Consider the following 24865-nt stretch of genomic DNA (forward strand, 5'->3'; position numbering starts at 1 on the left):
GAAGGAAGAAGGAAGAAGGAAGAAGGAAGAAGGAAGAAGGAAGAAGGAAGAAGGAAGAAGGAAGAAGAGAAGGAAGAAGGAAGAAGGAAGAAGGAAGAAGGAAGAAGGAAGAAGGAAGAAGGAAGAAGGAAGAAGGAAGAAGGAAGAAGGAAGAAGGAAGAAGGAAGAAGGAAGAAGGAAGAAGGAAGAAGGAAGAAGGAAGAAGGAAGAAGGAAGAAGAAGGAAGAAGGAAGAATATATGCATTCTATGCAATATAGTAATACGTATTTTAGCATGGTGGTGAAGTGGTGCAATGATTTCATATTAGATTTAAGTAGTTGGAAATTATTCACAGGCACATTACAAAATGTTCCCGTACCAGTTAAATAAAGAAGTGCCCGTAGTGTCGAGAATATTGTTGCCGCTAGCGCATCAATTGAGGAAGACTCAAATCAGGTCTCTCACACATCGTTCTCAAGCGTTGGGCATTTCTGTGACGTCGTTGTGGCGAATTTTGCGAAAACATTTTAGCCTACATCCTTACAAGATCAAATTGACGCATGAACTGAAGCCCTTGACCACCAGAAGTGTCGTATGATCGTGACTTGGGCTTTCGGGCGGCGAATATCATGCTAACATTCCTTCCCTTTCCCTGGTGGCTGTAAAGACGAGGCCCTCGTCGTTATTGACTATTTAAAGCTCGAAACTTGCATACTGAGAATGAGAATGATCACTGGTTCAGGTCAATCACGGAGAGCAACTACGAAGTGTACAGTTCATCCATGCTCAAGCTCAATATACTCTGCTTTGGCGGGATATCCATCGATCGCTATGTTGTTCCACAAATCAACTAACGATTCCCCTGCACACTCAAAATGTTCAGTTTCCAATTCCGGGTCCCCTCTTATGTGTCTTTATTCTATTCAAGCATGATTCGTAATGATCACGAGGAAGTATATTCACTGCTGTGCCGATATCCTCATTCCCACACTAGACCATATGTTTCCTATAAAACACCGATTCATCCATTCTCCCATTTCCATGTCATAAACCACCCAATGTGACACACTCTTCTTCCCCGAATCCATACACATTATTTGTAACGTGAGAAGTCCCAAGCGCCTCTAGCGCGAAGCGACATGACTCACTAAGCTCCATCTGTTTACCATTAATAAAAAGTGCAATGCTCAGCTCTCCGCATCGCATTGCGTCCTGACCAACATCTGTTTACTATTAAAGAATGGCACATAGCATAGCGTAAATATATCTATCCCTTTCAAATCAGCATTGAACCGTTTATCATGTACACTAGGTTAAGACCTTTCCTGTATGTAAAGAAATTTAAATAAATTCATTCAAGTTCTGAACCTCAAAACGGTCACGTCGATCAAATCCGAACCTCGCCACGGCTAACATATCTCGATAATTAAACTAGCTGATTCCCGGGAAAGAGGAGCCATCCGATGATCAACACGATTGAAAACACTGCGTCCTGAAGCATTTGTAGCAACAAATATTGCATCAAGATTCGATTGATCAAAATGATAAATTGAAAATATCTACGACCTTTTTAAAATGAGGGTTCTTGTGGGGTCCTCCATCCACATTATTTGTCTTATTCTGCTCGGTGCTCGTTGAATTTCGCTCTGGAGTACATCAGTATGCCTAGATCTCGGATTTCCTCAACGCGTTCCAGGTTGCTCGTGTCCATTGTGTAAGCGAAATCGATTAGAGAGCGCTGACGAGTGAAAGACATGACCTTACACTTCGAAGTGTTCACCTGCATGCCTGCATGAGCCCATGAAAAAATGTGTTCGAAGAACACTGCCTCCCTGGAAGAACTGCAAGGTACATTGGACCACGGTATTAAAACTGATTCAGCATGACCAAGATGACCTAGCCTTATTTTGCATACTGTGATAACAGAAGGAATAAACTTATGTTTAGCAGCCATGTCAAAATCATGATCCGATAGATTAACACGATATTCGAGATGCATAAATCGGTGCCTGTTTACAGGCTGTAAGGATTGCATTACCGTGCCAAAATTTCAATAACCGGTTATTCGGTAATGAAAATAACAGGGAATTACCGGTAAATTACCGGTAATAAAATTACTTTAAAATAAACCATTTCCTTGGAGAAATGGCTTTTATTGATAATGATTAGTTTACAAAAAACATTTTGCATGTTTTTGCTACTTAATTTGTTGGTTGAAGTATACTTAAGGACGCAGAGGATGTTAATTTTGTCATCTTCTAATCTTGATCGGGTCTCATTAACAAAATTTCCAGATGGGGGAAGGGAAGAGCATCGAATACCATTGTCATGTATTTGCCTCTGATGCCCTCTGTACGAAAACTATTGTTTGAGGATTTTTATCAATCCGTTTATAGACGTTGAGCTTTCTTTGATCAACTGTTCTGCAGATTCTGCATCATCCAGTGGATTTTTTCCTCCCTTTTGCCCAGCTACTGAATCAATACCATCATCGTCAAATTTCATCAAGTCATGAACAATTTCAAATGTCTGCATGATCAATGCAGTCCGCGAAATTGAATTTTGTTACGTAACGATCACACCTACTAACTCAGGTGTGAGTTAACAAAAAGGTTTTTCCTAAGCCATATTATTAAAAAACAATGTAATTTAAAACCAATTTAATATCCAGTACAACCACCATCATTCTGAAGTACTTTATGCACTCTTCTGCAGTCTTCAGAAAACAAACGCAGCGCTGCGCTTGAGTTTCATTTTCATCAGCGCGCGCTCAACGAAAACTCTTATTATATCTTGGTGCGAAGCGCACAAAATTCATAAGCACGACAGCACAAAATGTACCCGGCGCAGAACTCAGATATATACTAAACATTTCTTCACACTTGTGTGATGCGCGCCTCATTCTATACACACAAACACACATACACATCAAATTCTAGCGCCCGCTTTGTCTTCGTTCGTTCTGAGCAAAGCATAAAAACAACAGCGCGCTCCCATTTGAACCGTATACGCTTGCGTGAAGAAAAATATCTCAACAGAGAGAGCAATCCGGTTCAAGCGCGCAGTATAGCAATACGGCGCAAATTTCAGCGTAAAACTCAGCTTAACACTGGGTGCAAATCTCTGCGTAAGAACGGCGCTGACAACCAAACATTTCATCTGTGTTTCGGAGCGTGCTCATTCGCCAGAGCGCATGTGTACGCAAGGAGTGGGAGCTCAACTGGGTACAAAAATCTTGTTACACATCAGCACCGGGTTGCATTCTGAAGACTGTTCTTCTCGGCATAGAGTCTACCAATACCTGACACATTTTCAATTGTATTCAATACTATTCTTCCAGCACTCTCTTCCAAAGTTTATTCTTGCTAGAGAAAAACTGCTCTGATAACTATTTCTTCAACTCATTCCAGAGGTTTTCTATCGGGTTTAGATCTGGACACAAGCGTTGCCAAGGAAGAACTGATATTTTGTTTGTATCAACCCCCGGTTTCAACAGCTTCGATGTATGTTTGAGATCGTTATCTTGCTGGAAAGGCAATTTGAGAGGCATATTTTCCTCTGCGTAAGAAAGCATTACCTCCTCCATAATTGCCTTGTAATCAACAGCATTAATTGTGTTACTTATTCGGATTACAGAGCCCACGCGAATCGGACTTTTCCAGCGTCTCTCCCGGGTAGTTTCGCTTCTTGAAATCATCGACGAACTGTTCTGGCACTTACGATGTTATCAATTTGGGAGCAATTTTTTCTAGACGACACAAATGGATCAGCCAGAAGTACTATACGATTGTCTGTTCTCGGTGTGGTTTTCCTAGGTTTGCAACGCATTTCTGCCTTTTTTTCTAGCTTCAATGCTTTTGTGGCGAAATTTTCAGATCGTCCTAGTATTTTAGCGATGATTTTCTATGTTTCGCCCTTATCACGATGTGGCTAAGAACATTGTCCACATTTGTTATCAACTCACAAAGTGTAAACGATTCAAAATCTCCGGAAAATAATAAAAACTAAACGATACAGGTACGCTGCATTCATTTAATAGTTTTCTTTACATCTTTTCATTGCAAATTCGATCGGTTATCACCAAAATAAACATGGCTGGAACAAGGACACCCATAATTCTACTTGTTTTTTATTCCACCCAACAGATTTCATTTGCTATATTGCGATGAGTAAAACAAACGCCGGTCAGAAACGCATGCAATGGGATAGGTCGAAAATAGCAGACGCTGTGGAAATGACGAGAACGGTATTTCCCTTTCGAAGGCACGAAATTCCGTATTCAACACTGCGCTAGAAGGTCTTGGGGAAGTATTCCAGACCACGTCCTGGAAAGACAACCGTTCTCGATGCTACCGAAGGCAGAATGATTGAATGGCTGTTAGCCAAAGCTGCACATTAAGTGAGAAAATCAGCTCATTCCAATCCGTTTAAAAACGGGATACCGGCTCGTAAATGGATCAATGGGTTCAATGGTTTCATGGAATCTATCAGTATTTCGAAGAAGAAGAGCTGTCCAAAAATAATCAACACCGATCGAGAATCTTACACTGCACTGTTTTGTGGAAACGCAGCTGTGCGGTTAGCGGCAACGTTGGAGCTATACTCGTACAAATCCAGAGATCTGGCAGAGATTGGCCGAAAGCTGGGGCGCAGCAAGAACGAGATAGGTTTGGATGTCCCGGATTGTTCCTGTTTCTCAAGGATGTTTTCATCCTTGACTCGTCCAGCAGAATATATCGTTCCCTATTACTCTCTTTCAAAATTGACATAAGTCACATGTCTCTTATGAAACTTGAGGGTCATTCCAATACAACAAATACTTTTTCGATGATGAATTTTCTTGAGTTCTGCGAGAAAAATAGTCTATAAGAATTTATTCTGTTAATCATTTCCCAAATTGTGAGATCTTTAAATCGATAACCATATATGGAACTAGCAAATGAATTCTATACATGGAAAAATATTTCATGAATTCGATCTCATAATCAAAACAATTACCACCGAAATGAAAAAAAATACCATAGCTCATGAGATGAGAGCGAGTTACACGAGTTATCAAAAAGAAGAAAACTTCACTTTACTTACGACCGTATCTACAAATGTCATAATTACAGGGAATCTGAACTGGCATGGGAGGAGTTGACCAATTGCTGAATGGAATTGGTTCATAATTGAAAAATGCAAAGAGAAAAAAACCTGTACAGGAATCATTCGTTTGTACACAATGGGCTCCGGGCCGAATCAAATTCCTTTTTTCTCATACTCACATTCATCGATTTCCTTCGCAATACAGAACCCGAGGTCCCGGCAGATTTCCTTCGGCGACAGCTGCTTCATTAGCAGATCCACAATCTGGTCACTGTGCGCGTCGATGTAGCGCTCGCACTTCGTCTTGTACTTCTTCAGCCGATCGCAGGCATGTTCCAGAGCGTCTTTGATCTGTTCCTTGCTCTTTTTGTTTCTTACCCGCTTCTCAACCGCCTTGACCATTTCCTCGCAAACGAGACATTCGGGCGTGATGACAGTTGGCTCGTGATCAACGGTGATCTGTCCGTTGACCGTGATATCCGGGATTTCGTTCGTCTCAATATCGTACCGGGGGGGCAGCTGCTGATGGTGGTTCTGTTGACGATTTTCATGCTCGAACTCCATATTCAGCAGGCTCAAATCGGGACGTTGGTCAACGCATAGCTTGAGATAGACGCAGATTTCTTGCGGGGTGAAATCGGATACCAACATTTCGATCAGTTCCGAGGAGTATGTGTCCACGAAATCATTACATTCCAACTTCAGCTTGGGTGAGAGGTGCGAGCATAGTTTGCTCAATGCGTGTCGAACGTTTTCCTTGGTTCGGTTGTCCTTGACATTCTCTTCCAGCTGAGATACCGCGAAGAGACACAGTGGACATGTTGGCTTATCTTTTCCAGCGTTGGCATCGATCGTTACGTCAATTTGGGCTGGGGCAAAGATCTCAATGTCTGCATTGGCTGCAGGGCACATCCGCAGCTGGGGACAAACTTGTCGTGGGTCAATCGATTGAATCAGCAAAGCAATGACAGCATCGCCGTATAAATCGACAAAGTTGTGGCACTCGCCCTTAATTGCTTTGGGAAGCTTGTTGCAGGTGGTTCCAACAACGTTTTTGATTTCATCTTCATTGGCCGGTTCGCTGAGAGCTTCCTGGACGAAGTGCATAAAGTATTCACAAAGAGTACACAGGCCTCCGTTGTTGACCAAACCAAGTGACAGCGGTGCTCCCATCAAGCGGTCAATCGGTAGCTGAGCCTGCTGAATCTCTACGGCCGACAGTTTCGGTTCGTTTTCACCTAGAAGCTGCTTTCGTGGGGGTTGATTCTGTTCATGTCTAACAGCTACCTTAACGGGAACGATTGGCATAATGGGACCATCAAGTACCTTGCCTAATCCCTTTGGACAAACTCCAATCATGAAGCATGCATCGTTGCTGTTCAGATTGTGGACCAGCGTGTTGTATATTTCGTCATAGTACTGATCGACCAGACTCAGACACTCTTTGCTGAAGGTTTTGGTTTGCTTGCAGAGACCTTCCAGCACTTGCTTGAACTCGAGTTCAGTTGTGTTCGCTATCAGCACATCTCTCAGATGGTCAACCAACTGCTCGCACAGCTTGCAAGGAATGTCGTCACCCATCTGTTCGTCATCCACTCGAATCACGCCAACGCCTCCCATCGGACGGATTTCAATTTGTTCGCTATTCGAAATTATGAAACACGTTAAAATATGTATATCGAGCATTCATACAACGAAAGTAGCATACCTTTCCTCGTGCTGGTGGAACCGGGCGGAACATACTCCCGACATATGACAGACATTTTCCGCGTTCAGTTGCTTCGTCATATGATTGTAAATCTCGTTGAAGTAAGTCAGAAGAATGCTCGAGCAGCCATCCGAAAATGATCCCATTCGGCCACAGAACCTGAGAAAGCCTTCCAACACCTCGTCCCGATCACTTGCGTGAAACCGATCGGAGATCATACCAGCGATTTTGTCACACTTGTCACAACTAAAATCATCCAACGCTTCCGCACTCACGCCGGTTGATTCATCCACATCGACCTGCTCTTTCGGCTTAACGGCCGGCATTTCCTCCAACATCTTGTCGATCTCCGCATTGTTGCACAGTCCAGCAACGCTGCAAACCACATTCGGGTTCATCTGCGAAGCCAAAGCCTCCACCAGCTGGGGAATGAAATCGTCAGCCAACTGCTTGCATTCCTTCTTCACCACCTTGATCGGAATCAGATTGCAAGATCCCTCGAAGACGGCCTTCAGATCGGCCTGGGTTTCGTTGCTCTCCAGCTGGTCACGCGCTTGTTTGACCATGTCCAGGCAAATGTTGCAGATTTCATCGTTATCAACGGGGTACTTCTTTTTCTCCCACACCGTTTGGATGCAGTGCGTTACCGCGCCACAGCCCTTGGCATTCCTGCGGAAAAAGATGCAAAAGGAAACAAATATATTAATAAGGCCAGTTCGTTTGACAACACTGCAAGGCTGCAAAACACGCTTCATCTCGGTCGCTATTTACGAAGTTAATTGCACCACGTTTTTCTCAACACCAACGAAAATATTTGACTCGAATTGGATAATTCAACTCCCGACAACAATTTTATTCATTTAGGCCTCTGGAATATCCAATAGCCAAATCAGATATGATAACGATAAGTCCCTAAATAATCTAACCTTCGTTGATGCTATGAATACGGGAAGTATCAACCGTCAAAAAAGGAGTCACTCAGAACTCACGACACACCTATGTGCTTTCCGAGGAAGTCATAGTGAAGTGACTTTTCATCCGCCTGTTCTAACTGTTCATAGGACAGGTAGACAATCATCTTTTTTTTTAAATTGTAATCTGATGGCTACACTTGACTACACCACACAACACTACGAAATATTCTGTAATAACTACCGGATTCAAACCTTTCATCTGAACCCGCTGTCATTCGAACGCATTTCTGTATCTTGAAGTGCGACAAGGCTAAAGCAGTCAGCTATGTATGAAGCGATCACTACTTCTAATGCGTAGTCTTGAGCTTGAGCTTGAGCTTGAGACTGTACAATTCGTAGTTGCTCTCCGTGATGACCTGAACCTGCGAAATTGCACAAAGAACACACTGAATGACGCTTGAGAGTAGCAAATCATTTTCAATGTGCAAGTTTCGGTGATTCGTGCTTTAAATAGTCAATAACGACGCCAGTCACGTCCTAACAGTCACCAGAGGAAGGGAAGGAATGTTAGTATGATAATCGCCGCCTGAAGGCCAGAAGGGTCGCCTCTATAGCATGGTTTCCTAGCGATTATCAAGGAAGGAGTAGTTGTTAGTGGGGAGAGGTAATAATCAGGATTCACTGAGGTAAGTGATGTGATTATGTCTACGCGAACTATCGACCATTCCACGAAACGAGAATCAGAAACATAAGCAGCCTGAAAAGGCCACCAGGAACATATCTCTACATTGAAAAGGACCAACATAATGTTTCGTGAAAAATCGTGTGTTCATATTCAACCCGGCGGCGAAATGTATCTATGGTCAATCTGATAAGATCACAGGGAAATACCTTAAACGCACCGACAAGCGCGAATCCAAGCTCCATCATTTTTTTTAAATACGCGCAAATCATGGTTGCGGGCCACAAAGAAATTAAGAACGAAGAACCCAATACACGACCGCATTGTTAACGCAGGAGGAAATTTTGAACGGTGAGAAACAAACATAGAAATTCAAAACTGAAACATTTTAGTACGAACATTTGATAGCACTGATAAGAGCAATGAATGAAAGCTTCCACTGATTATTGGGCACAAGTGTTTCCCAAAGCAATAAAATGCAAACGCCAGATTCTGAAATTTACTCTGCACATGTAGTGTTAATTTCTCGCTGTTTATAGCAGCACAGAACTTACTGAATATCCAGATAATTATTTGAGTATCTCTTAACAAAACTACATATCTAACGCACCCAAAAACAACGTTCCAAAGAACACTCAGAACGGCAACAGAAAGTCCGAACCGGATCGGGTTTAATATGGGGTGGCGGCATCGACAGCAACCGTTACAGAATAAATTTTCACCTCCAACTTTCCACCGAAGGACATAGCTCTCCCGCTAGAAAACACTCTGCTTCGACGCACTTATAATCCGGAATGCTCAAATTTAAGAAAAAGATTTGATCGATCGGAAAAAAGTCACCTATTCACGATTCATCAGTCATTTTGCTAGTGACCAGATGGCAGTTTAGTTGTTAATATTGGCCATATTTGAGGCTAGAGACAAATGCAAAACTTCATCATCATTATATCATCAGTAAATCCGAATACGCTTCTGAATTCACAGAGGCTTTTTTCAGCAAAAGGTTATAAAAATCAATTCACTTTTGATTATTTTGAATATTATTTTAAAATGAATCGACAGTTTTGAAATAACTCTTAAGTCAAACGTCTTGGTGACCCCAACAAAAATTGAAAGGTTTGCGTGGTTTTGTAGCAGCAGTTCAAGATGGGTGATTCATAATTGATTCTGGGTTTCACGAGAACACTACACGAAATTTGTGTTCTTAGTGCCAGTGCACGTAACGTAATTTAGTTTTTCTCTTCGGGTTCAGCCTGTCAATGCAAGCTCTCCACTATACTTAGTTCGCGGATTTTATGAGAATGCATTCTGCGAAAAATGTTGCACGTTCATTCAACATGACAGCAAAAAAGAAACTGACACCCTACATCAACCGCTGACTAATCTTGACTTCGATGGACTTTCAGGCATGTTTATAGATTTTTCTGATTATATCAATATTCATAGTTCGCTTTCAATGCAGTTTTCGAGCAATGGAAAGGTCGCTGCATTCCCGTAGGCGAATGTCGTGACTATAGTACGTCACTAGGTGAGATTTGAAGTCGTGTCCTCATTTATAATCGACTCGGGTATTAAAAAGGATCTAAGAAGTAAGGTGGCTTCAAGAATAAAATGGTAAACTCAAAAATCTCAAGTCAAAAAATTCACAGTTGAAGTATATCGTTCGAAGTGCCGAACCGAGTGGTTAGTGTCATAACTAACATGCCGGGTGTTCGGGTTCGATTCCCGTTCTGGTCGGGGGAATTTTTCGTCAAAGAAATTTCCTCCGACTTGCACTGTGATCACGCGTATTCTAGAGCTTGCCACTCAGAATGCATTCAAGGCGTGTTATTTGGCATAGAAATCTCAACTAAGTACTAATAAAAATGACGCAAGTAATACTACGTTGAGACGGCGAAGTTCCTCTAGGAACGTTAGTGCCATTGAAGAAGAAGATATCGTTCGAAGGTTTATTTGAAACTGAGCCTACTGAACATGCTTTGCCCTGTTTATACGATTCCCTTTTGTCATTTAAATAACATGGCTTATAGTGATTATTCTTCTGGTCGGATTTCTTCTCGAACCTTCGCTAGAACAATTGAGCTTTGGAATATTAGAACAATATTGTTTCTGTCAAGTCCTATTGTCATTTCGATGCGATTGTTTGTTATTATTTTGATAATTTTAGTTTTTGGCAGATAATTTTGACATTTCACAATTATGCAATTGTTTATCTTAAGAAAAATTACATTTCAATAATTGTGATAGATGCGTAGAAATATTTCCTATCAATTGGTGCAAACATTTTTCCGAACTATTAAGAAATACTCGAGTTACAGGCATTCGAAATCTTTCATTTTTCCTACAGGTTCAGTGTTTAGCCCACCATATACACTCTGTCCAACTTCTATAAGACCACCCTGATTCTATTTCGTTGCAACACAAACAGTTAGAATTCCAACCAGATACATTCATACATTGTTGAATGCTTAGAATAAAATATATTTAACGTCAATTTCGTTCAAAAGATTTTTGTTTGTTCATTTATTGTACTTGAATATGATAATTTCAGCTGTCCAGTTTCTATAAGACCATTTCAAAATTCATAAGTATTATCAATGAAAAATTCAAATCGATCGGCTGATTTACATGTTAATAATTGGTAATCTTGCCATTTCGACTAATAACCGCGAAAATTCGTGTTGGAATACTATTATATTGAGCTCTTCAGTCGTGGTGTACCGTTTTCCCTCAGTGTAGATTCTGCGTACAAGGATCCCTCCCCTAAGATTTTCAACAGGATTCAAGTCTGGAAAGCGAGCCAGGCAGTCCAGAAAGTTAAGTTATTGGTCCTTAATCCATTGCTTAGTTTCCTTGCTGGTATGAATAATAGCATTGTTTTGCTGGAATGTGAACTTTGTGTGACGATATCCAAGCAAAAACGGTAGGAGAGAGGATTCTAGAACATGTGTGTAACCCTTGAATGATGTAAAAGCTATCTTAAGCTTTCCGGTTGCTCAGAATCCTGCCCAAACCATACACAAACCTCCACCTCCATTCCTGGATGAGAAATACTGTTCCTTCATCCGTAAATCACGCCAGTACCCGTTGAAACCATGAGGACCATCCAAATTGCACTTTTTTTCGTCAGTGAAAATAACCTATACATTGAAGAACTTTTCGTTACGGTATAGCAAAATTGAAAACATTTTTTGCCATAACATACCTTGTCCCACTGTCCGTTCATGTGAGCTTTGGCAAAGCTCAGACGTCTTCCGATGCGAGATGGTGTAAGATGAGGAGTTTTAACCTTTTAACCCCTCTTTATATGAGGATTTTTTACCTAAATTTTACGAATTGCAGCAGTTGAGTAGTTGAAATATTGAAATACTTGCACATGTGATTTTGAGATATTCGAACCTGTTCTAGCTATTTCCCGCTTACCCGGTCAGAGAGCTTCGATTTACGTGGAGCTCTCTCCTTCTTACCGTTTTCTTGAGGATTTGCCAAATAATTGAGCACTACTTGATGGGATCGTCAAATCCGACGAGAAATTTCTCTGATACCAACATTTTCTTGGTGAAATGCATCGATTTGTCTTTCTTCTCTCTCCGTGAGGACTTTTCTATTCGGCATTTTCTAAATTTAATTGATCGAAACAACTTTAACAACGGAAAATGTAAGTGGTCTTATAGAAACTTGACAGTTGAAAATACGAAGACATTCGTTTACGCTCAGCGCTTGCCCACACACATATGAAACTCATGTAGTGTATGGTAGTCACCAATACCTACACACTAGAATACAAATTGAAGCATTGTTTGTTTACAATGACACAAAGCAGCAAGATCAACACCTGGTCTTATAGAAGTTGTACAGAGTGTATTCCGGTTAGACGTAGTCCTACGTCAAAATATTATATACCGTTGAAAGGAATTCCAAATCTCAGTTAAAGAGGATCAAATTTTGAATATGTTGAAGCTTATGAATGAATGAAAATGAAGAAAAATGAACACGAATTGGGTTTCTATCAGCCGATGCTGATTCATACCGAAGCGAAAGGCAAACTTTATTTGCGCCGCAGAAAATAAGATCAAATTACGGTCAATTGACGCTGACAGGGCGAGGGTGGATTGCTTTTACAGCACCAGTCATGAAAAAAAACTTGAATGACAGAAACCCACAAAACGAATATTATTAATACGCTTATGCATCGAGGATGTTGCACATATGTAGCCGAAAATAAATTTATTATGCACCGATCGTTTGACCTCATGCATTTGATAACGCATATGCGGCCACAGTATTCATGCTGATCCTCACAACAAATAGGAACGCCAATGGAATCATACTTGTTTTGCCACCGATTGCAGTTCTCTCTCTTTCTCCTCCTACTGAGTCGGACTGCAAGTCAGCGTCGAATATGGAATCAAAGAAAAAAAAAGTATACCAGATTGGGGGGGCTAGAACGCCACTGATCGAGAAATAAGGAATGCGCAGTGTTGTTGCTGTGTGGTTAGCTTTCCGTCTTGACACTTGAGCAGGGGAAATTGAAGGACGTGACTATTTCCAATTTTGTCTACAAGCGGAGCCTTGCTGGCTTTGATTGATTCGAGCCCTAAGCGGATTACGATAACAACACATGTTATTCAACATTAGCTTGTCCGGGGTGCTATGAGACTGGACGAGACGAGACGTGAGTTAATCAATGGGGACTCGTCAACGAAGTGATGTGAATAATTATGAGAAAATATGCATTCAAAGCGAGCCAGATTTAAATGTACTTTTGAATGGTAAAAATAGGGATCGATTCACGGCACTAGAGAATCTATCTTTGCTGAATCGATTTTATTTATTTCTTTGTTAGTGTTGTTTCAACATGGAAAAATCCTTTCACAATTCAAACATCAAAGGCATTCTTCGATTCTCAGCATGAAGGTCGCAATAAAAAACTTAAACACACAGAAAAAAAAAGTGTTTTCAGGACGTTCATGTTGTACCGTCATGGAATCATTTAATTAAATGAATTAATAAAAAAAATATTATTAGAAATTCAACAACTGATATTACTCCAGCAATCCGCTGACCATAATCACACAAAATTGAACGTCTGGCATCTAGTCGAAATCTTGGTAGTAGTCCCAGGTCTAGAGAAGAACGTTTCAGTAGGGCTTGATGTTACCATCCAACTTCGACACAATTTTCACTGTCAGCCTTGTGTCAATATAACTTGTAACTTGTTTTGTAATGATTCATTTTTATTTATATAGATAAATGAGAATATTGCAGTGCATTTTATCACATTAAAATCCTTTTTCACTTTCGTACAATGATCAATTTCATTAGCGCGAACATCAAATGGACTAACAACGCTTGTCACTATGTAATTGTAGAACATATGCGAATTGAATTTTCCTATTATCCTTCGGAGTTTTCCGAAAATATTCAATTGTCATGTTTGGTTGGAATATGTTTGGTTGAAATATGTGTTTGTGAGACAGAGAAAAGAGCGGTGTCATACCATCTTAGAAACATTTCTCGTACCCAAAAACTCGCATCCCAAATATGGTTCCATTTGCTTGATTAGTTCTCGAGGTATGCAGAAATTTGTGTTTCATTTGAATGGCAAAGTTTTGATTTTTCGACCCTCAAAAATCTCCCAAAGGGGGAGAGGTACTGGAGTGTGTAACAGGTGGTGTCCCACATCAAGTAGACCAGGGGTGGTCAAACTTTTGGGCATTACGGACGACTAATTGTTCAAAAAATCATTACAAAATGAATGTAGTACTAGATAATAAAACATAGTTTTAACCCTACTGTACTGTCACGCAAAATCATAATTCGTATGTCACAGACTGTGCGTGTCTCTGTAATTTTGCAATTTTTAACTTTTTCAAAGTAAAAAAAGATATAACTAAATGAAAAAACTCCAGAAAATATTTTTCTTCAATTTCATTCAGTTTGTCATAGTCACGTAATTCATTCGCCTCAAAACAAAATTTTTGATTCTCGACCGAGAGTATGAGAGGTTTTTTTAAAAAGAAAAACATAGATCTCATACTGATAAATATTCAATGATAAATTATTTTATAAAATAAAAATAATTATCGGTTACTAAACAATTGTATTACTTTATGTTCTGTAAAGTTTCATCAATAATTGTCGTTGATTTTTTTAAGGATTTCGTCATTTACGAACATACAAAGCAATTATTTTCCATAAAAATACACCTGAGATGATTATTATATTCCTCAATTACCTAGAGGTAAATGGTCATCCATTAGCGACATGACAGTATTGCGTCTTCGTGTGAACGTTTACTCCATTTTTCCGGCAGACTAAGCACGGACCACTTTACACCTTCGTGTGAGATGCACTGGAGTGTACCTGTAAGCCTTATGTGGAAAAATGAACCATTGATGGGATACGTGGCGGAACATCATCTTGTCAGCCTGCATGCGAGATTTGGTGTAATAGACGATCAGTTGCTTCGTGTGAGCATAGTATCTTGATCAAAAAGTTCCCGGAATCACCACCGTTTGACGCTCTCAGTCACCCGTGTTTATTTTTGTTTTTTTTTTGTAGGTTGGTCATTGACATTCTGGGCCTGATTCTCGAATACACTACGAATACACTTCACGGTGGAAACGGAATGAAACGTAATCGCGATGACAACGGTACGGTGTCGACATCTGGATACGAGATTAGTTTCCCACTAAACTTATCATTATAATATCAAATTATCTTCAGATGAAATTTTTGTATGAGATTATTATACCACATGAAGAAAAAAAAGTTTTCCACTCACATTGAATACCAGTTTGATACGAAGAAGTTAATTTTCATTAATGATTTTTTATTTGAAAAGTGCTCATTCTGCCTGAAAACTCATCATTATCTTCGACACTTCACTAATTCGTAAAACGTAGTTCAATGGCGTGCCGTTTATTTCGTTTCCACCGTGAAGTGTATTTGAGAATCAGGGCCTCTGTAAAATTTGTAGTGTGATAGTTTTACATTTCTAAAAGTTAGGCTGTATTGAGTACATCCGCTATTGTGCGTGCCTTAATTTTGTACAATTGGCTAAATCAATCGTTATTCGTGAACATTTGGCTAAAAACGAAATGAATACCATTCAGCAACCACCGAATTCATCAGATTTGGCTCCCTGCGATTTTTTCCTGTTCGAACGACTCAAGAAACCACGTTTCAGCACCCGAGATGAGATAATGGAAAAAACCGATGATGGCCATACCGCAAATCGAATACAATAAATGTTTCGAGGATTGGATCAAGTGCTGGCATAAGTGCGTTGCAGTCGATGGGGAGTACTTTGAAGGGAACAATATCGATATTGATGTATAGTCTTGTATTTTTTCATTTCCTGAATATATTGCGGGAACTTTTCGATCAAGGTGGTATAGACATGCTAGTGGAAGAGACTGGTCGTAAAAGAATTCCTCGTGAGAGTAACAATCAAGATGTATCGACGGCGACGATCTCGAGATGGTTGAATAATTCTCTACCTTGGCTCGTTGATCAACGGAAGTCGTTCCTTCTATGGACTCCAAAAATCCCCAGGGTACAAAAATCTCAGACTACCGGCAGAGACCGGTAATCCTCTTTGGGCACAAAGCATTGACGAATGTCGAAAAGAACTCAGATGAACCAGCCCAGTGCACAGCGAACGGGGCAGTTGAACCACATGGAACAGGACTTGACAAGAATTAACGTAGGCCGAGGTTGAAGAACTGCAGCCATGGACCGTGCATTGGCGAAACATTGCGAAGAAGAGCTCATATCTTATTTGGATGCAGAATCATTGTAAATAAACAAACGTTCTCACAGGGCTCACTTTATATTCCGTAGCATCATATGGATAGCACATTGTTGCATATTACGTGGTACAATTGCGGTTATACAATGTGTTAAATGTGTTAATAAAAACGGTAGGTAATGATTTATTCAGTCGTGAACAGAATACTACACGTAACAAATTGTAATTACCCAGCATTCATCATTTTAACTGAACGCTTGCTGGTTCGGCTTTTAAGTTTAGATAATATCTTGAAGTCAATAACTTACCGATTGATATACTCAACATCACTCGTAATATTAAAATCCATAAAATTTGCTTGTTCCGTGTCAATTTGGGATATCGTTCATAAGAAATAAAATAGAAATGTCAACTTCATTCCTGATAGGCGGGAAGTTCCGCGAGAATGAAATAGAAATCAGCATCCTAATAATCGTCATATCGCTGCCGTCGCGAGAATGGTAACAACAAGATATAAACAAAGAAACGCGAGAGGTCTTTGGGAACTTGCGTTGAGTCATAGCCATTCAAAGTAATATGTTGTTGATAAGCAGTTACATCGCATGTCGCTCTCTTGTTATGATTTTCAACGCTATATACATTCAGTGACTCAGACCGATGGTCACCAATCTTCCCATGAACATGACACGGAATCAGTTCTTATGTTCCTGTTTGTGCTAAAGCCATTACACTTCATATTATCACACCTAGGAAAAAAACAGAAATCCTATAAAACGTTTCCATCGATTCCTTATCACAATTTCAATTGATCAAGAATATATTTTTAGTGTTGCGACAGACACCCACTACTAGAAGCGGATTCCCGAAAGATTATCCGATCTAGATTTTCGATCGTTTGTCCTCAACTTCCTCCATAAAACGTGTTATACAACAACAACACAAACCCCAAAAACAAGCAGCCCGCAATTTAACGATCATCTCTGCGTGACTCTATTCCGACCGCATTCTGAAGCTCTAGCTACTAATTTAAATTCCGTCTCGAAATGTCGAGAACAATTCGATTTTATCGTTCGGGGATGTGAATTCGATGATGAGCGGAGCCACATCTTCGATGCGTCCGGAATTGTTTATTTATTTCTCCCCCCTTCGTGACGAAACTCGCAAACTTGTTCCGCGAGTTTTCTGTACTGACCTAGAAACCCTTATCTTTTTTTTGCGCTAACTAATCAACACAGCTGCAAAATTTGAGGGGGTACAGCTGAGGGAGGCTAAATATTGTTTCCAAATGATAACTGTGTGGTTAATTTTTCGAATGAGTCCGCGCTGAGCGAGAATCATTGCAATGAAGACAATACACACAAAACTCGCAAACATCGCGAGGTTATCACGAGCTTCAAGCGCGTTCGTCCGAAGAATACCAATATGATAGTGAGGCGACTCAGCGCGGCAAATGAATGAATCGATCGAACCCAAAAAGTGAGCATCTTGGAGGCAAATTTTTACATCACTAAATGATACACTCTTGAGCGTAATTTACCCGTTGCAATAACTGCACAAAAGTCACGTCTGCAACAATGCAGCACAACGGTTATTTGTATGCAATTCCATTCAGCTTCAGTATCTTATTCTGTTTATTCGTTGACGCAAGTAATAAAACCACGTTGAGAAAGAGCAGTTTTCCTTCGAACATTATTGAAAGATTCTGATGCCCAATAGGCTTTGTCTCGATTATATTTTGTGAGGTAAGTTGTAGAATACATTTGCAACATCCATGCTAGTCTGGATTTTTTTCTGCTAGACAATTAGTTTTTGGTATCCAAAGACAATTTTCGCCAAAGACGCAATGCCTCATTAACAAACGACAAATGAAGCAATAGATTCAACTAAGTCTAGCTTTTTTTTTCAAGTTTGGATTTTCGCATATGTTTCATTTCATTTCATCGGTACACGGATACAAGTAAACATTAGCAAAGAATAAAAACACAGCTTTAACTAAAACCGCACACAATGGATGGTTGGATATGAAAAAATAAATGAGCAGTGAGTAAAAACAAAATAAATGAACGCGCTTCAATGGAACGTAAATGGTAACAGGTTCGTTTTGCACGGTAGCCCAGTTAAAGCAAGTTGAACCAGGTTATGTGCATTTTAAAACATCGAGTTCATCGAGAGTTTGGCAATAACAACAAACATAAAACGCAACGATAAATTTCGCTCAGCATACTGAAAAGTCTGTATTCTGTATTCTCTGTATTAATCATCAGTTAATTTCTACGTAGAGGTTTATTATCTGGCTCAAATGTTTCTATTTTCTTCAGTAATTTGAGCAACAGATTTTCTTTCTCATATAACTTGCCCACTCCAAAAGATACGAAAAAAAATTAGGAAAATATACGAAAATAAAGAAAGTGCGAAAGGACAGATAGATTTAACCATACGCACTAAGCCAGGAAAAAAGTGTATATTATCGAAAAAATGAAAAAAAGAACAGACGTCTGGTGAGGATTTCATGAGAAGTATAATATATATCATACCTTTATATACCTTAAATCCTTTGCGGTAGTTTCCCTTGGAAGAGATGGTCTTATCTTTCCACACCCAAAAATAATTTTTAGCTCATGTTTTGTCATCCCGATTTATTACATTAAATGAGCGTAAAATGACAGAAAATGCCATGACAAATACTGGTAAGCATTTGTATAACATATATGGTACGGCAATTTAAGTTTAATACGAGCGAGCGAAACAAGAGACACGTTTCAAATAACTTGGCCACGGCCCAGACCGAGATGGGCATAGATCTCCTTTATGCTGGAAAGTGTTTGCTAGGAGTGAAATTAGAAAACACTTTCCAACTTCAATTTGTAATGAGAAGTAATATTATCACACTCTTCCTCAACGGCATCATTAGCTATGTGGATAGCGTGATCGTGTAAAACAGTCTTTGCATTCCAGCCGGCCTTGGTTCGATTCCCGTTGTCGTCGTTTGGATTTTTTTTGGGATGCAATCCCAAAAAAGATGAAAAAAGAAAAAAGAAAGAGTCTGCTTCCATACTTACAACCATTTTAAAGCGGTGAGGGACATCCGACACTATTTGCCTATTTGGCGCTTCAAGGCATGAAATGACATGTTTTCTGTCGAAAATGAAATGCTTTCTGACACCGCTAGTTTGTCACTGACTATAAAATTCATTTAGAAAAAGTGTAAACTATTACATAGTTGAATAAAGTATTCAGTGTAATTCCGAGCTGTGGTGGCTGAGAGCAGACAAACGACCGCAAAGGGTTAGAGACTACAAAAAATATTCTTTTTTTGTTTTTGTGGTGATTGTTAATAAACTTTTGTGATCGTATATCTATTAGGGTGCCAATGAATCTATGGGAAAAAGCGACCCTAAAATTTCGAAAAGTTACCCTATACAAAATGTTTTTCACCTCGAAAAAATACCGTATGCTAACTTTCAGCTCAATCGGACTTAAGGGAGAGTGGTGCAAAGTGGTCAAAGTTTGAATTTTTTGAAAATAGAAAAATCAGTATTTTTGATGCCAAATGTCATAAAATGGCATAAAACGTCGAGATCTAGTGTCATATCAAAAAAAATTTTTTGGTCAAAAATCGACACTCTGGGGCTTAGTTTTTTTTGGAAATGGTTTTGAGTGCCAATAAAAATAGTTATCTCGATTTTTCATTCGGAACTTGCTACGAAATGTTGATTTGCACGATAATATATCCCATGCAAAATATTAGCTCATTCGGACTCATTTACTGGTGTCAACGTTAAAATTTGGGATTTTTGAAAACCGTAAAATCCCCGGAAATCGGAGTTCTTTAAAAAATTTGTTGATGCCAAATGTCTTAAAATTGCATAACATATCGAGATTTACAGTTATCTAAAAAAAAATTCAAAAATTGATTTTCCAAGCAGAAAAACGACTAAGGGCCAAAAAAAACTTTTTTCTGACAAAAAAAATCGAGATAACTGTAAATCTCAACCGGTAATGAAATTTTAAGACATTTGGAATTCATGTTTTTTTTTGAAAACCTCGATTTTTGGTGATTTTTAGTTTTTCAAAAAAACTTAACTTTTAACGTTTTTGACACCAGTAAATGAAGTCCTAATGAGCTAATATTTTGCATAGGGTATACTATTGTGCAAACCAACATTTCGTAGCAAGTTCCGAAGGAAAAATAAAAAAAAAAACTATTTTTATTGGCACCCAAAACCATACTTTTCGTTTCGTATACCGAAAAAAAATAAGTTCCAGAGTTCCGATTTATGACAAAAAAAAATTTTCGAGATGACACCAGATCTCGACGTTTCGTGCCATTTTAAGACATTTGGCATTAAAATTTTTTTTTCGGAAACCCCGATTCCCTTGGGTGATTTTTCGATTTTAAAAAACTCAAACTTTGACCGCTTTGCGTCATTCTCCCTTAAGTTCGATTGAGCTGATATTTTGCATAGGGTGTTTTTTCGAGGTGGTGAACATTTTTCATGGAGTAACTTTTTGAAATTCGAGATGAGCATTTTCATTGGCACCCTAATATCTATTCTCTGCCACCGAAGCTTCTTTAGAGTTTCGATCATTTGCATGGCCCTAAAAAGTAACTCTCACTGACGACAAATCGTCTCTCAATAATGAATCACATTTCGAGTTGCCACTTTTTCACGCTGACTCAATATAGTAACGATAGAAGTTGGGTGTCAAAATACAAATTGTAGAGCAATTTGAAAGCTTTAATTTAATTGATAGAAACAATCAATTTCTAGGATAAAATTAATAATAACACATTAAAAATTACCAGCTTTGAAGTTTTTCACTTCTGAAATGTTATTTAAATCCACTAATTAACATGTTTCACGACTATATCCTGTACTAAATTTTCTCATCTTTCAAATGAAAGCAACAGAATCGTCTTCTGTCGCGTACTTTTTAATGTAGAGCCAGTTTGAGGGAACAGAGTCCGAAACAAATAAAAAGTTCTATAACTCTGTCTCTGTTGAAATTCGAACATACGCATAGAAGGGTTTTTTTCATAAAATGGGCCTGATCACGAACGTCACCTCACGGTGAAAACGGTATGAAGTGCATACAAATTGCATACAACTCATTTCGTTTTCACCGTGAAGTGACGTTCGTGATCGGGCCCAATGTGATGTGATACCTGAATGAATTCGGATTTTTTAAATGAGAAAAGTATTTCATGACTCTAAGGGGATGAATCAAAAATTAAATACTTCTTTTAGTAAAAAATTATATGTAATATAATAAAAAATATATGCATAAAAAACGATAAAAAAAATTTCTTTTTGGCTCGATTATATACAGGATTCGATTATACAGGTCGGACTCGATTATCCGGAGTATTTTATTTTGATTTTCGGAAATTTTGAATAATTTGTATATTAATTCTATATTGAATAGCTAATATGGGTATCAAAAGAAAGGGCTTGTCTAGTAGAATGCAGTTATTTATGAAGAATGCAAATCCAAGATGGCGGCCACTACAAAATGGGGGATTACAAATTTTCTCAGAACCCCTTCAATATGGGTATCAAACAAAAGGGCTTGATTAGTAGAACACAGTTATTTATGAAAAATGCAAATCCAAGATGGCGGTAACTACAAAAAGGCGGATTGCATATTTTCCCAGAACCCCATCAATATGGGTATCAAATGAAAGGGTTTGACTAGTAGAACACAGTTATTTATGAAAAATGCAAATCCAAAATGGCCGCCACCACAAGATGGTGCCATATATATTTTTTTCACAACCCCATCAATATGGGTATCAAATGAAAGGGTTTGACTAGAAGAATACAGTTATTTAAGAAAAATGCAAATCTAAGATGGCAGCCACTACAAAATAGCGGATTACATATTTTTTCAGAACCCCATCAATATGAGTATCTAATGAAAGAGCTTGACTAGTAGAATACAGTTATTTATGAAAAATGCAAATCTAAGATGGCAGCCACTACAAAATGGCGGATTACATATTTTTTCAGAACCCCATCAATATGAGTATCTAATGAAAAGGCTTGACTAGTAGAACACAGTTTTTTATGAAAAATGCCCAAAAATGTATCAATAGAAAGTTCTCGACTAGTAGAACATATCAGATAATGAAAAATCCAATTGCAAGATGGCCGCAGTCCCCAAACAACTAATTATTTTTGAATGGTTTCATTCAGCTTGACCTGTTTCTATGTATGTTTGAATGTTTGTTGGATTGTCCCACATTAATAGAAAACTGACCCCGTTCCTGTTGAATGATTGATCTGAAATTTGGAACATACATTTAATTCTACTGTCATTATAAAACTGCGTATTCCATGATCTTGATAAATTCAATTTGGCCGCCGCAAAAAAATGATTGAATGACTTGATTTGGAGAATACACTACACTATGAACAACATGAATTCGAAATGGTCGCCGCCACAAAATGGTCAACTATGTATTTTTTGCAATCCCCTCAATATTGGTATCAAATGAAATGATTTGACTAATAGAATACAGTACAGGTCGGACTCGATTATATACAATTTTGGACTCGATTATATTCAGTTTGGATTTTTTTTTATATTTCAAATATGGCTTATTTCATGAAGAAATGTAACCTTTCAACGTTAAGGTGAAGTTTAAGCGGCTATTACATTCCTCTTCCTTAATTCCTCTTTTAATTTCAAAAAACGAAAAATTCATGTGAAAAAACCAATAAAGAAAAAAAATTGTTTTGACTCGATTATCCGGAGTGAAAAAAAAATCAATACTCCAGATAATCGAGTCCGACCTGTATACAGAGAAAATAAATCCGAAACTGTATATAATCGAGTCCGCCCTGTATTTCCTATAAATTGATGCAAACATCTTTCCGCTCTATTAAGAAATGTTCGAGTTATAAGCATTCGAAATCTTTCATTTTTTCCTGCATGTTCTGTGTTTAGATTTTCGTTTGCCCCCCATATATTCTGGTTAGACGTAGTCTCACGTCAAAAAAAAACTGAGATTGTCTACCTGTCCTATGAACAAGTTGAACAGGCGGACGAGACGCCACCGCAATTTTCATTAATTTAAACCGTTTACAGATTTAAGAATCGTAACGTTCCAGACGTGTTTTGCTTTCCAGACAAATCTTAGAGGATTTCCGATTCGATTGATATGTAATTCATCAGAATTCTTTCGGAGCGGAAATAGATATTAATGTTAATTTTATTCCATAAAAACATGACCTATTTTTTATTTAAGGGGATGTTCTAGTGCAGATATTTGGGGAAAAAAAATGTTTTTCTTCATATTTCTGAAGTTTAGACATTCAGGAATATATCCTAAAGAGGACTTTTCCCATTATTTACCGAATTATGGCCATTTTTTTATAGAGAATCTCTCCCGAAACCTCTGTCGGTCCATTTCTAGCATTTCTGGAGTAGGTATTTCTTCAAATTAGTTTTCTTCTTGTGAGTCCCGTCAAAAATTTCTAAAAAAAGGTCTTGAACTTTTTCACAAAAACGAATACGCACTATTATCTACTATAGAATGAAGGTTTCCTTGACAATGTAGTTTCGAACGTTCCAGTTATTTTAGGTAACCCTCTACGAAATGTATCTTGTTTATATGTGTGAGCTGCTGGTGTAATATTGTGTCAAGCGAATGCACTGTTGCCGAGTTTTTATGCTCGTTTGTTTGAAAAACGCCAATGCGCACTTTTACACCGTGCGCACCTTTGCCTCGCGCTACTCTAATGTTTCAGAAAACCAGAAAGGCTGCAATCGTTTACGCCATGGCACAGTTTTTTTTAACTCCTTTACCCTGTATCTATTTTATTGACGTAGAACTACGTCTTTCATTAGGGGGCCAAATCAGAAAACAGGTCACGTTTTTATGAAATAAAGTTAACGTTAATAACTATTTTTGCCGCGAACGGATTTTGGCGATTTACATACCAAACGAATCGGAAGTTCCCTAAGATTTGATTGCTATTCTATACATCACAATTCCCTGGTGTGTAAAGGGTTAAAATTCATGAAAACCTATAAGCGTTCCCATTTTCCCATACATTTGTTCTGTCCATTTGTGTGCTTTCCCGAACAGAACTGTCAATAACGAGCAACTGATCGACGACCAACGGAGGGGAAATCGTAGGATTTAAAGTCTCCGTGAACAAAAGAAAAGTAGAAGAATGAAGGGGAATACTTGCCTAGAGTATAAACAGTGGATCTCGCTGAGGCAAACTTTCATTCGGCATCGGACTGTTGAGCAATCCAGTTCACTTTGCTTTCGCTGCGCTTCGATCTAAGATTCTACCCCACCAGTGGTAATCCAACTTGGATATCGCCGTTTGGTTTTTCTGTTCGTTTTTCGCGTTATTCGTATCGTGTGTTTTTCTTTTCGCGTCATAAATTGGAAGCTTCGCATAGTGTGTGATGAGCAAGAAGAAGAAGAAGAAGAAGGCAGGCTCGAGCCCTGCAACAAACGAACGCATTGCCAGGGGCAATAAAATTTCGAGGCAAGCGTCATCTAACTATGCACGCGATGTTGGTGCAGTGAAAAGCGCTCGCACTGAACCGAACCTTCGCGAGTGTGACACCGCATCGAACAACAGCGAAGTAGGCGATTTCGGCGCCTCGGTCGAAAATCGCCGTTACCCAGGCAGCAACCAAAATCAAGCTCCCCCCGCTGGTGGTGAAGGCGGTCGCTCTTGACAAACCAAAAATCAGCGAATTCGCATCGATG

General features: G+C 38.9%; 1 protein-coding gene across 2 annotated transcripts in view; it reads right to left on the minus strand.

Moving 5' to 3' along the window:
* LOC129775888 (uncharacterized) overlaps positions 1-24865 on the minus strand; it is a 30245-nt gene that overhangs the window by 2768 nt on the left and 2612 nt on the right. The window contains exons 3-5 of one of the 2 annotated variants that reach the window (XM_055781098.1): positions 6777-7445; positions 5248-6710; positions 5066-5176 (exon numbers count right to left, since the gene is read on the minus strand). In XM_055781098.1, the coding sequence (XP_055637073.1) occupies positions 5066-5176; positions 5248-6710; positions 6777-7445 (2243 nt within the window). The remainder of the gene's footprint in view (positions 1-5065; positions 5177-5247; positions 6711-6776; positions 7446-24865) is intronic. The other variant, XM_055781107.1, reaches the window with a different exon arrangement.

The sequence above is a fragment of the Toxorhynchites rutilus genome, chromosome 1, assembly GCF_029784135.1.
Source record: "Toxorhynchites rutilus septentrionalis strain SRP chromosome 1, ASM2978413v1, whole genome shotgun sequence".
Lineage (NCBI taxonomy): Eukaryota > Metazoa > Arthropoda > Insecta > Diptera > Culicidae > Toxorhynchites > Toxorhynchites rutilus.